Below are 16,004 nucleotides of genomic sequence, written 5' to 3'. Positions count from 1 at the left end.
CTGGCTGGTGTCACCATGACCATAGGAGTGTCATCCTCCTTACTAGTGTCGCAACTGTCACATGTCGCATGATATAATATATTAATTTAACTGGTTTATTTAGTGCGCCAAGGGTAATGTTTATTAAGCCATAGCCTACTAGAGATGTCAAATTAGAATTTGCGGCTGGCGCACCATGACTCTCCACCGGAGTTCACCGACCAACTCTGGACTGGTGACGGATGATGATTTCTCCAGTATGGCAAACGGGACGGCCGTTACTGCGCTTAAATGCGTGGTTGTCGGTGACGGCGCGGTAGGGAAAACCTGCTTGCTGATGAGTTATGCCAATGATGCGTTTCCCGAGGAATATGTGCCGACTGTTTTTGACCATTACGCAGGTAAGTTGTATTCGGCTGTTGGGAAAGTGTATTCTTAATGTGTCAAATCTAAAGCATTCTGTTTAGTTAGATCTTAATTACGTGAAAGTGGGAAACATTGTGCCACAACTGCTGTTAAAATTTGGCTTGGATTAAAGAGTGATTGATTGTATTTAATCGTTGGACACTTGTTGCTTTCGCTAACCGAATGAGTGCTTTCCCACTAGCTTGCGTGTTGTTCTTTGTCCTCACAGCCCTCTTAACACTGTCTTTGTAAATTCTACAGTGAGTGTGAGCGTCGGAGGAAAACAGTATTTACTGGGCCTGTATGACACAGCTGGACAGGTAATGTTTGCCATCACCATGGATGTTTGTGACACTGACAATAAACCTATGTCAGCTTAGGCTGACATGGTAATGTTCACACCAAGACCAACGACATCAAGTTCTTCTGGTGTGATTTTTTAACAGCTCATTAACTGTGGTGGGATGGTTTTGATGACATAATACTGATGACTCAGACAGTAACAAAATTATAGTGATGGCAAAACATTGTTGAATATTATGTGTACAAAAGTTATTGGAGAATAGCATATTAGTACACTGAAGGTTGAAGGTCACTTCTGTGAAAATACAATCATGGAATATACTACAGTTACAAGCTTAGCGTTACAAACTTAAAGTAAATGCACTTATATCAAGTCTTATGTCCTTGTCATTTAAAATGTAATGCATTTTTCCCAATATTTTCCAATATCCAGTAGTGAGGATTTGGAAGTTGAAGCTGAGTGGATCAAGTGTGAGAATTGGAGAATATGTGTGGTGATTGAAACAGTACAAGCTCAGTTACCTATTTGGATCTTGGTCTGATTATGTTTGTCTGTCTTTCTCAGCTGCTGGTTTGTGTGTGTGTGTGTGTGTGTGTGTGTGTGTGTGTGTGTGTGTGTGTGTGTGTGTCTGTGTGTGTGTGTGTGTGTGTGTCAGTGTATGGCTGATGGAATAGAGAAAGTCTGTGGTTCAGACACCACCAAAAATGAATTCGTTTTAGAACGGTTTTAGTGCTACCTGACTGAATGTGTGTGTGTGTGTGTGTGTGTGTGTGTGTGTGTCAAGGGGACTACTTCTTGACACACAGTGTTGCCTCTATTCTGGACATAGTTTCCATGTCACGGGTACACTGATTGACACATGAATGGGCAGTCTCTCTCTCTCTCTCTTTTTTTTCTGTGTGTGTGTGACATCATACATGCAATGACTCATACCTGTCACACCAAAATTAAATTAATCTCAGCAGATGAGAGCATAGATTGGGAGTCTTGTTGAGCACCACTGCTTTGTCATCAGACATGAGTGCAGCAACTGCTAATGTTTTTAATGAAAGATGAGAAAAAATAATGGTGTTCATAATGGTTTTACTCATGGCATCTTTAAACAATCTAAAGCCATCTGAGCTAAATAATCTTTCATTTGAGTTTAGCTTTACTGATTCAACAATGCAAGCTGACAATACATTTGTGTTTCTGACTTGTTTGTATAGGTCTGTACAGACAGGCAGGCAGCCTCTCATTCCTCTCTCTAATGGAAAGTGTACACATGAGTGACCAGCTGGGTTATCTCTGCTGAGACACTGGCACAATAAGCAGTGATATGTTTCTCAGGTGCTGCAAACTTAAGCTGGATGTTTACTATAAACTGCTCAGATGTGTTGCTCAATGGGACATGTCTTATGCCCGGTGCATCGCAGCTCCAGGTGCACCATAATTATCTTTGCTAGCTTGTGGCCAATGCTGTCATCATTTTTGGCCAGGTTGATAATGTGTTTTGTGAGTTGCCTGTGTTTTTTTTAATTTTTATTTGTTGTGTTTTCCCATTTGTTGTTCACTTTGCATTTCAGGACCACCATAGGGTTTATCTTTTAAAATTCTTTCAACTTTATGTAAACATTTATTTGAAAGTGTACCGAAATGAGAGCAGCTCGATTATGTATGCGTTTAGTATGTCAGTCAAACTATGTTGAAAATCTTGACGTTTGTATTGTAATTTTTCTCAGTCACATTGGTGCCTTTTTTGAATCATAATGCACATTTGCACAGCAGTTAGTAAATTTCTCTAAACAATTAGTGCAAACTGCACCGCATAACCTGCAAAAGTGTGCATCTTGCTCAAAAGGCTTAGTTAATGCCTCAAAAGCAAATATTTATGCCAACAAAACGGTCAGTGCAATCAAAATTACAAGTCATGATGCCATTGTTTATGTCAAGAGAGTCAAACTGTTTTGTCTTGTTGTCAATATGACAGATTACTCTGTAAGTATTTTCTAATGAACAATGTACAAGGCAGCACTATTTTCTATTTCAAAACTACAGTTTTTTGTTGTACATTATTGTGTGTGGAAGGGGTTGATTGCAAGACAGTACATTTGTTTCAAAGTTTTTTTCTGTTGACAAGACATTGTGACAGTATAAAGTAAATAAAGGCTTTTACAGCATTGTGCAAATGGAAAATAGCCAATACAGTAAACACCCCTTGGTCAGAGTCAGAGCTGTGCACTGTACATCTTTCTATATATTCTGACGTTCCTGTCTGTCAGATCACATATTATTTATGTATGCTAGACAGACTATGATAACTAGTTATGACATCTAGTTCAACACATTTGCATGTAATGGCACAAGCGATGAAATAGATTCAATGAAATGCACAAGTGATAAGATGATATGAAGTTTGAACAAACAGTTTTGAGACTTACCATTCTGATCTGAGAAATGTGCCAAAGCAACTGAGAAAAACTGTAAGAAATGAACATATTTCTACTTCTAGCATATTAATGTATATTTGATAAATGTTTCCTGCCTTCAATTGAATGTGATGAACAGCATACAGGTAGTAGTGCTATTCACTGCTAACTCTACAGGCTAAGACTATGTACTGTATCATCTGTATTAGGGCTAGCTCACGTAATCACAGTGCCCTCTGCTTCGCAGGAGGACTATGACCGCTTGCGTCCTCTGTCCTACCCTATGACGGATGTCTTCCTCATCTGCTTCTCTGTGGTGAATCCGGCCAGCTTCCACAACGCTCGGCTGGAGTGGGTACCAGAACTTAAGGAACATGCACCTGGGGTTCCCTTCCTTCTCATCGGAACACAGGTTACCCCCATGGCTGAAACAAATGTTAATTACCGGCTCACATTGAATATTCAGCTCATATGTCTTTAAGGATATTCTTTAGTTAGTTATCCTCTTTGAGGATAATCTTTAGTTAACAATCTTTCATCAAAATCAAATGCAAATGCTAGCAGTCACATAGACACTAATACTCTACAGTAATGCAGACGATCTTAGCATCGTAGACTGTATTCTCCCTGTCCCTTTGATCAGATTGACTTGCGTGATGATCCGAAGACCATCACCAGGCTGAACAGCATGAAGGAAAGAGCCATTACAGCAGAGCAGGGTCACAAGCTCGCCAGAGAGGTGCAGTAACATCTTCTCTAACGCTACAGAGAGGCGCAGTAACATTTTCTCTCAGTAACACTATAGAGAGGTGCAGTAAAATCTTCTCTAACGGTACAGAGAGGTGCAGTAACATCTTCTCTAACACTATAGAGAGGTGCAGTAACATCTTCTCTAACTCTAGAGGTGCAGTAACATCTTCTCTAACTCTAGAGGTGCAGTAACATCTTATCTAACTCTAGAGGTGCAGTAACATCTTCTCTAACTCTAGAGGTGCAGTGACATCTTCTCTTAGTAACACTGTAGAGAGGTGCAATAACATCTTCTCCCAGTAACACTATAGAGAGGTGCAGTAACATCTTCTCTAACGGTACAGAGGTGCAGTAACATCTTCTCTCAGTAACACCACAGAGGTGCAGTAACATCTTCTCTAACTCTAGAGGTGCAGTAACATCTTCTCTAACTCTAGAGGTGCAGTAACATATTCTCTAACCAAGGGAGAAGATTAAGAATGAAGTCAGGAATTATTTGGTGCACTGTGTAGTAGTATTCTGATTCCATGTTTGGTGTAATTGACAAGGAATTACCACCAAACATTAGCACAACAACTTTGTACCCATACTGTATAATTAGTGTACAATCCTCCACACCACACACCACACCTTGCCATTCCATGCAAGTGCCATCATGTCCACTTTTCTACTTGTCCTTCAGGTAGGGGCTCGTTGTTACTCTGAGTGCTCCGCACTGACCCAGCAGGGCCTGAAGGCTGTGTTCGATGAGGCCATCATCACTATCCTCACACCGAAGAAGAGGAAGAGGAGGGCTTTGAGGAGACGGCTGTGGCCCGGCTGCCTTCACTGCTGCCCGATCACATGATCCGCGGGACACGAGAAGGAGCAGTGGACTACTGGAAGATGGACGATTAAAACTGAGCACTCCAACTCTGTCCACTGTCATGGCTGGTTTGGTATGAGGTCAAGAGCCTCATGGAAAAAAATTGTCGTTTGTCACATTTTTGTCATTGAAACAATAGGCTATAGCAAAATAGGAATAGAAGAGCCTGAAACTACATGCACAAGCAAAGCTTTGGTGGACTTATTAATGCAAATGAGAGACTGGAGGGGATAAGAGAAAGGCAGATATGATGGAGATCAGAACAGACTTTCAAATGAATGAAAGCACAAATTCTGGTAGCACATTTACACCAGAATGACAGATTGCTCTGAAACACACTATGAATTTGTTGTTATTTATTTTCTAAGAGGTGTTCATATGAGATTAATGTTGCGTACAGTAGTTGTCTGTCACTTTATATTATATTATTATAACTGCCATTTACAAAATCCTCCGTTTCGAGGAAAATAATTTTCACATTCTGTTTTCTATGGGACATCAAACACCTCTTGGTCAAGCCTTTTTTGTCACTTATGGTCAAGCTGGATGCCACAGCTCTTAGACACAGTGATCTACTGATGCAATATTTCATATGTCAGCACTGTGCCCGTGACTGTGAGATCTGTTAAAAATGAACTGCTATTCTAAGAGCTCCCACACTACTTCTTAGGTTCTTTGATGGCATTAAGATATGGATTAGTTAAACAAAAACTTACAATACCTTTAACATCATGGCCATAACTTTTTGCATAATGTTATATTGCTGATATATTTCAAATAGTGTTACTGCTGCAGATATCCAGCATGTCTAGCCTACCACTAGCAATTATACTCACCATCACAAAATAAATATACTGAATTGCAAATACTCCCCCATTCATTTATAAAAAAAATACAATGGACTTTCTCAATAAACAGTGTTGTGTACTCTCGCTTGTACATGTGTTCCTGATCGTATATTTCCTTCGATAAATCTATGTGATTTTTAATTTCTCATTTCACTTTCATGTTCCTTTCCTATTTTGTTCCTTCTTTTACTCCATCTTTTTCCTGAACCTTACCACAACGGTTCAGTAAGATCCCTTGCCTGAGCATAGCAGTGGTCCCTGCATCTAACTTTCAAGTTAAGTGAAAACAATTTTCAGAGATATGAAAATACTATTCCCCTAATACATCACTGTCGTGGTGACCTTATTGGCAGGCCTATAGATATTTTTTTTATTATGTTACAAACTGAAATGTTTTTTTTTTTATTTAAAAAAAAAAACAACAACATATATATAAACATTTTGGAGCTGAGTTGTATCTTATCTTATGATTTGAGAGGAGCCATGCTTTGTTCCCACCATGAGTATGTGGTATTGAGAAAGCACAAGGTATCAGTGGTTCCATGTCACATGTTTCTTACTACAATTAATATTTCTGATTACTGCGGTTATCTGAAGAAGCTGTGACTTCAGACTTGACTGCAGTATTCTATCAGCATTGACACTGCAATATTCATCACAACATCTCACAGTCAGCACATGCCTCAAGCAGTATAACACAATAATCTTGATGTTTCATGTAAACTTAAACTGTTAAGTTGTGTTTTCAGGCCATGAGTGAATTTTGTAAAATGGAGGAAAATGTTGCATTGATTTAACAGATTTTGTTACATTTTGTTAATGTGCCACCACATAACACAAGACATGCCATATAGTAGATTAATTTATTAGTGATGTATAATGATTGAGCACATCTGACATTATATTATGTAATTTAGAGAAGTTAACAATTACTTAAAGGATAAATAAATTATGTGAGCATTTTCAATTAAAATACACAATTCAGCAATCTAAAAGATAAATGGAAGAAAAAGTAGCATGAATACAAATGAAGTAATACACAATAGAATTTAAAGTACGCTACTGCGCACATGCCCATATAGGTTCATGGTCAATGCAGCATCAGGAGCGATATGAGCAACACACACATCCTCAGGGCCAAGGAGTTCTGGTGAGACACATCTCCTCTATTAGTGGAAGGGCGAACTGGGAACAAAGCAATACACAATAGCACATTAACAACAACAAAAACAGAAAGTAGAACCAACAGCAACAGTGATGTATTGGTGTGTTGCTGCTTGAGAACCAGAGCCTAAAATAAGTGAACTGATTCTGTAATGTTTAAAATAAAATATAATGTTTAAAGTGTATAAATGTATATTGTTCTGAATGGGTCAGTGTGGACAGACCCTGCATTCTGTGTATCTTGATAAAATATGCTAATTTACTCGAATTCCTGTCGTGCTAACTAGCATCTAGAGCAGATTGGAATATATCATAGTATTGTAGAACAACATTCCAGTTTAGCTGTGCAGATAAGGGAGAGTGGACAGATTGGGAGTCAAGAGTTCAAACAGAGTACAAACATCTGAATAAAAATGTGTGAGTAGGAACATAAATGTATGGTCCATTCATTGGATCCTACCTGTTGTGGCGGTGGTGGTGGTGGTGTTACTGGCATTGTTTGTAGCATTGGCCAAAGGTGTGGCAGTAACAGTGGCAACAGAGGCTTTCCCTCCTGTCAAACCAAGACCCAGCTTGTCGAGCTCCGACTGAAGCTGCTCAGTGATCCATGCCTTGATAATGGAGTTGTTCTCAAAGGTCTTCAGGTCGTTAATGTTGATTGAGCCGAGGAGTCCAAGAACTTCTCTCACGCTTAGATTCTGAAAATTTTGAGAGTAAAACAAAATAATAAATAATATATCATCAATATCATGTTTCAGGCATATTCTTGAAACAACAACAAAAATCAACTTGAGAATGGAAAAAGCATGTAATAATATTACTTTCTTGTATTAAGTCCTATCATGATTATAGGTTTGAGGCTATAGTAATAATGAATTGAATAGGAAAAAAATCATCTGAGGCTACAATAATAATGACTAATAAAAAATGACAATGCATATTCATGTTGTTGCTATTCTCTTGACATTCACTGTACATATAGGTTGTTGAATTTTAGTGGTCTGTGTTCTCCCAGAGATTTGAAACCATGACACATTGCTCAGCCACAAAAGGGTTATTACTGATGTCAATCCAATCGGATACCATAAATCATGCTAATACACAGGCTGGTGGTTACCTTAATGACATCACGATTGAGGGTAAGGAATGTGGTGATGTCCATGCTAACATTCTCTGCTGCCAGGCTACGGATGTCAGCCAGGGAAGCACCGCCTGAGAGAGAGTCAATAAGTCTGTCCTTAGTGCCACATAACTATAATAACCATATTATTTATTCATATAGCACATGTAAATCACATACTATATATGCTTTATATAATACAATGGTAACAAGGTTATGGGTTTGATACAGGGTAGCTTCTTTCTCTACTTTGGAGCCATGAGAGCTGATGAGCCTTGGTGTTGCTAGCACCTGGTTGACACTCTACACTGGCACACATGCTTACCCAGGTACGGGCTGATGAGTTGGTAATACGAGGTGGCGGCTCTGGTGCTCCTTTGCTGTCTAACTGAGAGGAAGGAGACCTTGGCAGTGGTGTAGAGGGCAGTCTTCTGCTGGCCGGAGCAGGAGCTCAGGTCCATAGTCTCTGCGTCCCTGTAAAGGGAGAGAGAGATAGAGAGAGAGAAAGGGCACATTAAGGGCTACTTTGGGGCACTGGGTGGACTAGTGTTAAAATAGGGAGAAAAGCAGCAGGTGGGAGATTAGGGTCAGTGGTGAGGTACTATTTTAGGTGGGTGTTCTAGGAATAAAATGGTGACAGGAAGTGGGGATTCCATGCTTACATGTCACATTGTAACCCCTGAGTAGGAAAATGCAAATGTTTGAGGTTTGTAAGAGCTCTGGGCCCACTTCCCCGAAAGCATCTTAAGCCTAAGAGCGTCGTAAAGTCCCTCTTACGAACGTCTTAAGATTTGCCGACTGTTTCCCGAAACCATCGTAGCTTAAGAGCATCGTGAAAACACTCGTCATTAGATCTATGAGTGCTCCAGAGTACTCGTTACCGCTAAGAGCGCCTTAACAGTACTTCTCACTGAGGTCACCAACAGGACATACAGAGGAATTACAACTTAGAATACATAATCCAATTTACGTTCCCATTCTTTATTGTGTTTACCTGTGATGAATCAGATTTTAGCGTGCAAAATAGCCTACATTTAATGGTCATAATAATGTGATGAAAAGCGGACAAAAATGCAATCAAGTTATGAAACGAGACGTTGCCAGAATAGTTTGACATTATCTTTGCTAAGTGAATATTTTATTAGGCCTATGAGGTAAAAAGCAGAGAAAGCAACATGTGGTTTAGTCTGTAGCCTACTGCATCAAAATCTAAGCCTACACATTTCCTCTCTTTCTTACTCGACTTCTTTCTTATCTTCAAACGTGTTCTTAAAAAAAAAAAAAAAAAATTATTGCATGGTGCAACAATCTAATCTTAAAATAATTACAATTATTTATGTCTCTGTGTGGTATATAACCTACTTGGGATTCTTACATGCAGATGTCAAAGTGTTTCTATTTTCGTATTGATGTGAATTAATGTGTAGATCCGAAGTTTAAATGGTAGGCCTATAGCTGTGACGTGCAGTCACCTGACATCACCGTCAAATCAGAGGATATTTCAGAACTACTAACGTGGACAGCTCCCTTAAGAGCATCTTAAGAGCAGTGCATGCTTGGCGTTCCATTCTGAGCATGTTCGGGAAACAGTCGGAAAAACCAAACGAACGATCGTAAGATGAATCGTAGAAAACCCTCTTAAGAGCATGTCTCCGTCGTTATCGGGGAAGTGGGGCCTGGGTCGTACAAATTCAAAAGGTAGTGTTGGAAATCCCAGTCACTTTCCTGTCACTCTACTGGGAGACACGTCCACTTCCTGAAGCTTCCTCCACCTGAGGATAATTACCAATCAACCTCACTAGTGTGTCTCTCTCTGTGCTGACTGCTTGCTCCTCTGCCTGCTGCATGGGTATGCTGCGTCTATGACTTTGTACGTTTATTTAATCATTTGTAATTGACATTAATTTGATAACTGTTAAATGTTTCACTTGGTTAAAGATTTCCTTTGTGGTTATGTGAATGTACAGTATTATTATTATAATGATCTGCATCAGTAAAGCTGGCTTTGTTTGATTGTAGATACCAGCAATATGCATCAATTGTAAACCAACATTGAGAAAGCAAACAACAAGGAAAGAAGCAAATGGCAATAAAGATCAATTGTGAAGTAATTCCTGGACTCATTCCTGTGTTCTAATCGACACACCATTCTGGTAGCACTCCAGCCAAACACCAGATATTTTACAGGTAGTAATGTAATTTTAGCAAGGGATATACAGTAGTAAACATCAGTGAGTTAAGTAAGTACTTTGCTAGCCCATTCACTCTGCCTTATCAAAAACACAAATATTCTGGTGGATCTTGCCATTTGTTGCAATTTGTTTGTGTCTCTTTGCAGTGATCTAATATCCAACAATTGGTGGATATCAGAAATAGTTTGTGGGGCAGCATACATTGGCCTTCAGGGATAATGTGTGCACTCACTTTAAGCTGGCTGATGTAATGCTACTCAGCACACTGGTGTCCAGACCGCAGAGCTTGGAGCCAATGGTGTTGATCTCGTCGCTGCCAAGTGTGTTTTTGGCTGTGCTCAGGTACTTCATAATGACTGCTTTACTCTGAAAACCAACACAGGGTAGAGAAATAGTGAGTGTGTGTGAGAATGAGATGGTTGTGGGCCCTTTATGTTGCCTACCAAAAAGATTTGAGGAGAAAAATTCCAAGACAAACCAGCAGTATCATTCTCATATTCGTGACCTCTCAGGCTCTGAGACAAAACAGTTCTTAAGAGGATGTTAGTGATTGATTGTAGTTGTGAATACTAAAGATAGCATTGCATAGGCTAATAAAAATAAGCTTCAATGAGTCCAAAATAGGTACTAAAATATCTATAGAAATTATGGTTAAAGGAACCACAATTGACCCCAGTTAACCTCCCCACGCGAAAAAGGTGGAGTTCCTCAAAATGTTCATCTGATGTGAATGCACCTAACTTGTACTACACTTCTTACTACCACTCATCGACATCGACCATCTCTCCATTATCTTTTCCCTACTTCTTGACAGTCAATAGGCAGACATTGTTCCATCTCTTCCCAGACTCACCATTGTGGTGTTCCACTCTCCATCGTCTGTGTTCATTAGTGCTGCCAGCGTGTCGATTAGGGTGATGTTCCACTTACTGATGTCATCTGTGGTGGCCACACGGGCTGTGGAACCCAGGAGCTGGAGCTCTGAGTCCTTTAGGCCCTCTGGGTATGCCTGATAGAATGCAGCACAAGACAAATGGAATATAATAATTTGTGACATAGCTCAATGTGCATGTAGGACATGAGAATATTAATGTTGGCATGTGTGTAGTCTATGCCTGATTTCATACTGCATATAAACATTTATGCCAGACGTATGTGTGGTGGAAAACCCACGCCAGCCGTCCACTAAAAGACCAATTAGCACTCTGGAGAAAACTCGACCCAAAGAAGACACGCCGAGACCAGAGAGCTGCTGTTGACCATGTCCAAAATCTGTAGATGAAGCTGCTGTGCTCCGACTTTTATGCTAGAAGTCCAAGGATCTCCTGTTTCCTATACATAACACGTCCAATCAGGATTTGGGGTTCGTCCCCTCAGCAGGTGACTGACTTTTTGGCAAACCAATTAGGGTTTTTAGAAGTAAACCGATTAATCATATTGCTGAAAGGTCCGCCATCATTTCCATAAAATAACATATGACGTCAGTTTAGCCTTATGTCATATGTGCTGATTGTTTTGAATAAAGCGTCTATCATTTGTGCTGACTGTTCTGTATAAAGCGTCCTTGGGTTTTGGGTTAGGCTTGGGTCTGTGGACATTAGGTGCTGACCTAGGGGATTTTGTACTGGGCAAGTTCCAACAGGTGCTTACCTGAAGCAGGTTAACTAGCAATGGCTTCTGTTGCATAGTTGGTACATAGGCTTTTCTGGATAATTACTACATATGCCAAACATTTCTTGCCAGATTAGAAGTTAGAAAGTGATTAGGGTTATTCAACTGGCTGCTACAATGACAGTTTTTGTGAAACAAAGAATAATTGCTCTATTTCCAGAACTGTAAGTGACACTAATGGAGATACCTGGTTTAACTTGGCCAGGATAATGGTCTGGAAGTCTTCATCGTCCACCTTTTTAGTTACTGTGGCCAGGTTGTTCTTGAGGATGTCCAAGTCCAGACAGAGGTCGAACTGCGTTGCATCGTAACCGAATGGGAAGGACGGATCATTGACGGTCGACTCAGTGATGTTCCCAAGCACACATCCTGGAGTAAGAGTTAAAAAGTATTAGTAAAGCTATCGTGATGCTAAAGTAAGCTTCTACAAGTGGTTCCATGTCTTCTTCTTTTTTCATCTCATACTCTTATTCTACATTTATATATTTTCACCAATTCTTCAGTCATGGCTGGCATGTAATATGGAATATAAAATATAAATATATTTACATTTTGAATATAGATACACACATAAAGATGTATGTATTCTTCCAGCATATGATGTACTGTATTATGAATAAATTATGTGTGGACCAAGAGCCCTAAAATGGGATTCTCAGTATCACTTGGGCTTGACTTTTGACCCAATGACATTGAATACCAGTCCATCTGACCTTCTTAGTGATTAAGTGTTTGATGAAAATCCTTGTGTAAGACATGTGTAAGATAACTGAAAAACTCATTTTGAGTTGGAGATCTACTACCTCTTAGGCAATGAAATCACACCATCCGATTCAAAATGAGTTACCAGATCCAACTTGCAGCATTACATTCCAGACATGCATACCTTTCAGAAAAATATACTGAAAATTTGACCCCCTGAAGTGCTAGTGGTGACTTCAGCTCATGCACTAAATGACAGGAGTGTAGAAGGATGTATTGTGCGGTAAGATGATGGAGTATGATTAAGTACAGTGCAGTGTGGGACAGTATGGTGGAGTTTGATTAAGCATTGTGCAGTGTGGGACAGTATGGTGGAGTATGGTTAAGTATTGTGCAGTGTGGGACAGTATGGTGGAGTTTGATTAAGCATTGTGCAGTGTGGGACAGTATGGTGGAGTATGATTAAGTATTGTGCAGTGTGGGACAGTATGGTGGAGTATGATTAAGCATTGTGCAGTGTGGGACAGTATGGTGGAGTATGATTAAGCATTGTGCAGTGTGGGACAGTATGGTGGAGTATGATTAAGTATTGTGCAGTGTGGGACAGTATGGTGGAGTATGATTAAGTATTGTGCAGTGTGGGACAGTATGGTGGAGCACAGTGATTGACGCAGCATTGTTTCCCGACCTGCTCTGCGTATGAACCGACGTCTGAGCTGGTGGTTGCACCGCCTGAAGAGCCTCCGCAGTTTCCTCTTCTGGACCTTCTGGCTCCTCAGTGACGGCAGGAAGGACCTGAGGAACGCTCTTTTCTCCGACTGTCAGCAGATGAAGACACAATGCCAATGCGGGTTAACATTGGTGGTTTCATTCAGACACACATAGGTGAAGAATAAGGCTGAAAAGGAACGAGGAGGCTGCGTAGAGCTTGCATGGCAACCATGTTGGGGAACCTCACCGTGCTGAAATTGTCCCAGAAGGTCTGTGTGAGGTACAGGGGGAGGATGCCCAGATCCTGCAGAGTCTGCTGATTCCATGTGGATGAGTTTCTGAAGAGAATAAACACATAAGAAATGTATCAGATGCATGCTGAATGTTACTACTACACAATAACGATTCTAAATCAATGCTGAAACAATGATTAACCTGAATGTTCATTTCAATGCATACTAGTGACTCATTGTTTAGTTGATGTAAATTTCTGGGACCTTATGAATTAAAACATAGTTATACATGGTTGACGTACCCATATATTGTGTTTCTTGTGAATAGGAGGGTCTCTATGGCTGAGACCTGGGCATCTGTGAAGTCTGGGCAGTTCTTCAGTTTCTCCAGAATGGCCGGGTCAGAGTTCTGGATGTAGGTGCCATCCAGGGTGCACACCATGTTGCCCAGGATACCCACGTCCTCAGAGCTGAGGCTGAAACCAGTGATACCCTATGGTGCGCCAGGGACACAGAGAAAACATTCTCAAATTAAATATTTCTTTACTGAACCATAATGAAACAATGGATTGAACTGCTTTGGTTTGGCAAATGTAAAAAAAACATTGGCTTGGCAAATGTAAAAACTATTTTTGGGGGGACACAGAATGAACAAACAAAAATATGAATAAACCCAATGGTAGTAGTACGCCTGCAAAATTACAGTCTAAAAAATGTGACAATCTGTAAATGTATGTACAGTAAAGCTAGGCCTACGTCCTGACTGCCAGTGTGGTTTATTATCAGTTTGTAAAGTTTAGGTGAAGAAACAGTAGGAAGAAACGTGTCAGTCATTTTAGTGTCTAGTTTTAGTCAAAAGAAAACTAAAGGTATCTTAGTCAAGTCTTAGGCTAAAGGTATCTTAGTCAAGTTTTAGTCAAAACATGTTGACTTTTTTTAACGTAATAACAAATTATTTCTGATTACCATTTCAGTCAAATAGTGTTTCACACATCTCAAAATATTATGTGTCTACAGGGCTACTCATCTGTTATAATTACTCATTCTGATTTTTTGTCAGTATGTTTACATGCACAGGTAAGTCGAGCTACAGTTATAGCTTGGCTGTGATTTGACCACAGTAAAAGACTTGACTGGACCACTGTCATGATCTTCGTAGACCAAGTATTAATGTTTTACAGATTTTATCTTTTATTTATCTTTTTATTTTATGCAAAACATTTTAGTCTAGTCTCGTCAACAATAATGCATCTTAAGATAGTCTAGGCAGTCTCATCATCGTCTCGTCTTAGTCATGGAAAAAAAGGTCGTTGACGAACATATTTCCTCTCATCTCCTCTGACGAAATCTAAATGGTAGGAATCCCTGATTAATGTGATTGGTTTGGCTGGACCCATTTCAATGTTAGGGACTGTTCGTTATTTATTGAAGGGGCCACACCAAGCAACACCAAAGAACTTTTCCTCTGTCGCACGCAAGCTATTTGTTTATCCAGCAACGGCTTTGCAAATAACGATGTCCATAGACAAGGTAGAATATGTTGCATGATTTTATGAAAGTGGGCAATTCCATGCAAAGGTCATCCTTACCATGGAAAAAAAAGTTGTGCATACGCAAACAGAACTGTTGTTAAAATCTTCATTTAGGTCTATATTTTATTGTTTGTAACTGATCAGATTGAATTTGATGGAGAATTACACTCTTTTTACATCATAAATATGGTGTGCAACCATACCGAAACAACATTTTTCACATGGTAATATTATACATATTTAAAAAGTGGATAAATGGTACCAAGATTCAAACAAATTGTGTCATTTGACAAATTCCAGATTGACAAGGGAATGGTAGAGCAATGTCTATGCTCAGTTTGCCTTTAAGAGCACAACTCCTTACATTTGTAAGGCTTTTGTTTTTAAGTCAGCAAGTTCCATGGACATGTCACTTCCATAACGTTTCATAGGAAAAGTTTATGCTACACATACTGTATGTACAGTGTTGATGCGACAATGTCCATAGTGTCTGTGCAAAACTGATTTATATCAATGTAAAGTATGATGACCAAATTGTGCCTATTTCTTACTTTTAAAAACTTTAATGGTGCGTTATGGATGTGACGTTATGGATGTTACATAATGTGAATTTACAAGACTGGAGACTTTATTATACCTCAAAGCCGATAAAACGTCTGTTCTGGTGGCATGTCAGTTTCAACGCATTTCACCTTAGTGTTTACAATTGACATTTCAAAGATTATTAGGTTGATGAAAACCACAGGGAGGCCTTGCATAACCATTAGCAAAAAAAACATAATATTAAAATACCTCCAACCTAGCCAGTGGCGCCTTAATACCACCTGAGGCCCCTGGGCTATACATGTATGTATGTTTTTAAGCCCCCCTCCGATCTGACCCCCCTATTTACATAACGTGCGCTTTTGGTTAATATAGCCTATAACATGCAGTGTAGCCTATCATTATTGAGCCTATGTAAAACCTTTACATAAACAGGAACAGAAAGCCCTCAATCACGTCAGCCTACCCCTGACATCGCTTATCAAAAAGGCTAGCCTACTGCACGAAAACAAGCGTTGAACTCTTAAAACACTGGCTGGCTAAGTTAAAAGATGCGTTAGGCTACATGGACGTTTCA

The 16,004-nt window shown here is 39.7% G+C and overlaps 2 protein-coding genes across 2 annotated transcripts in view; one reads left to right on the top strand and one right to left on the bottom strand.

The window, feature by feature from the left end:
- Window positions 1-5,644, top strand: LOC125312053 (rho-related GTP-binding protein RhoQ-like). Its single transcript, XM_048270528.1, has 5 exons — window positions 1-380; window positions 646-704; window positions 3,344-3,508; window positions 3,740-3,835; window positions 4,529-5,644. The coding sequence occupies exons 1-5, from the start codon at window positions 176-178 to the stop codon at window positions 4,691-4,693; spliced, it is 690 nt and encodes a 229-aa protein (XP_048126485.1). The 5' UTR covers window positions 1-175; the 3' UTR covers window positions 4,694-5,644.
- A 764-nt stretch (window positions 5,645-6,408) lies between these two features.
- The window catches only part of LOC125312047, a 36,263-nt gene continuing 26,667 nt past the window's right edge, over window positions 6,409-16,004 (bottom strand). Inside the window, exons 29-38 of the mRNA XM_048270518.1 lie at window positions 13,655-13,845; window positions 13,367-13,457; window positions 13,097-13,226; window positions 11,894-12,075; window positions 10,889-11,044; window positions 10,268-10,401; window positions 8,169-8,317; window positions 7,841-7,935; window positions 7,184-7,421; window positions 6,409-6,744 (exon numbers count right to left, since the gene is read on the bottom strand). Of these exons, the coding sequence (XP_048126475.1) occupies window positions 6,650-6,744; window positions 7,184-7,421; window positions 7,841-7,935; window positions 8,169-8,317; window positions 10,268-10,401; window positions 10,889-11,044; window positions 11,894-12,075; window positions 13,097-13,226; window positions 13,367-13,457; window positions 13,655-13,845 (1,461 nt within the window). The 3' untranslated portion in view covers window positions 6,409-6,649. The remainder of the gene's footprint in view (window positions 6,745-7,183; window positions 7,422-7,840; window positions 7,936-8,168; window positions 8,318-10,267; window positions 10,402-10,888; window positions 11,045-11,893; window positions 12,076-13,096; window positions 13,227-13,366; window positions 13,458-13,654; window positions 13,846-16,004) is intronic.

Source organism: Alosa alosa, chromosome 18 (genome assembly GCF_017589495.1).
Source record: "Alosa alosa isolate M-15738 ecotype Scorff River chromosome 18, AALO_Geno_1.1, whole genome shotgun sequence".
NCBI classification, from domain to species: Eukaryota; Metazoa; Chordata; class Actinopteri; order Clupeiformes; family Clupeidae; genus Alosa; species Alosa alosa.
Note: the sequence above shows the minus strand (reverse complement) of the source record. Positions and strands in the feature narration are given on the sequence as shown.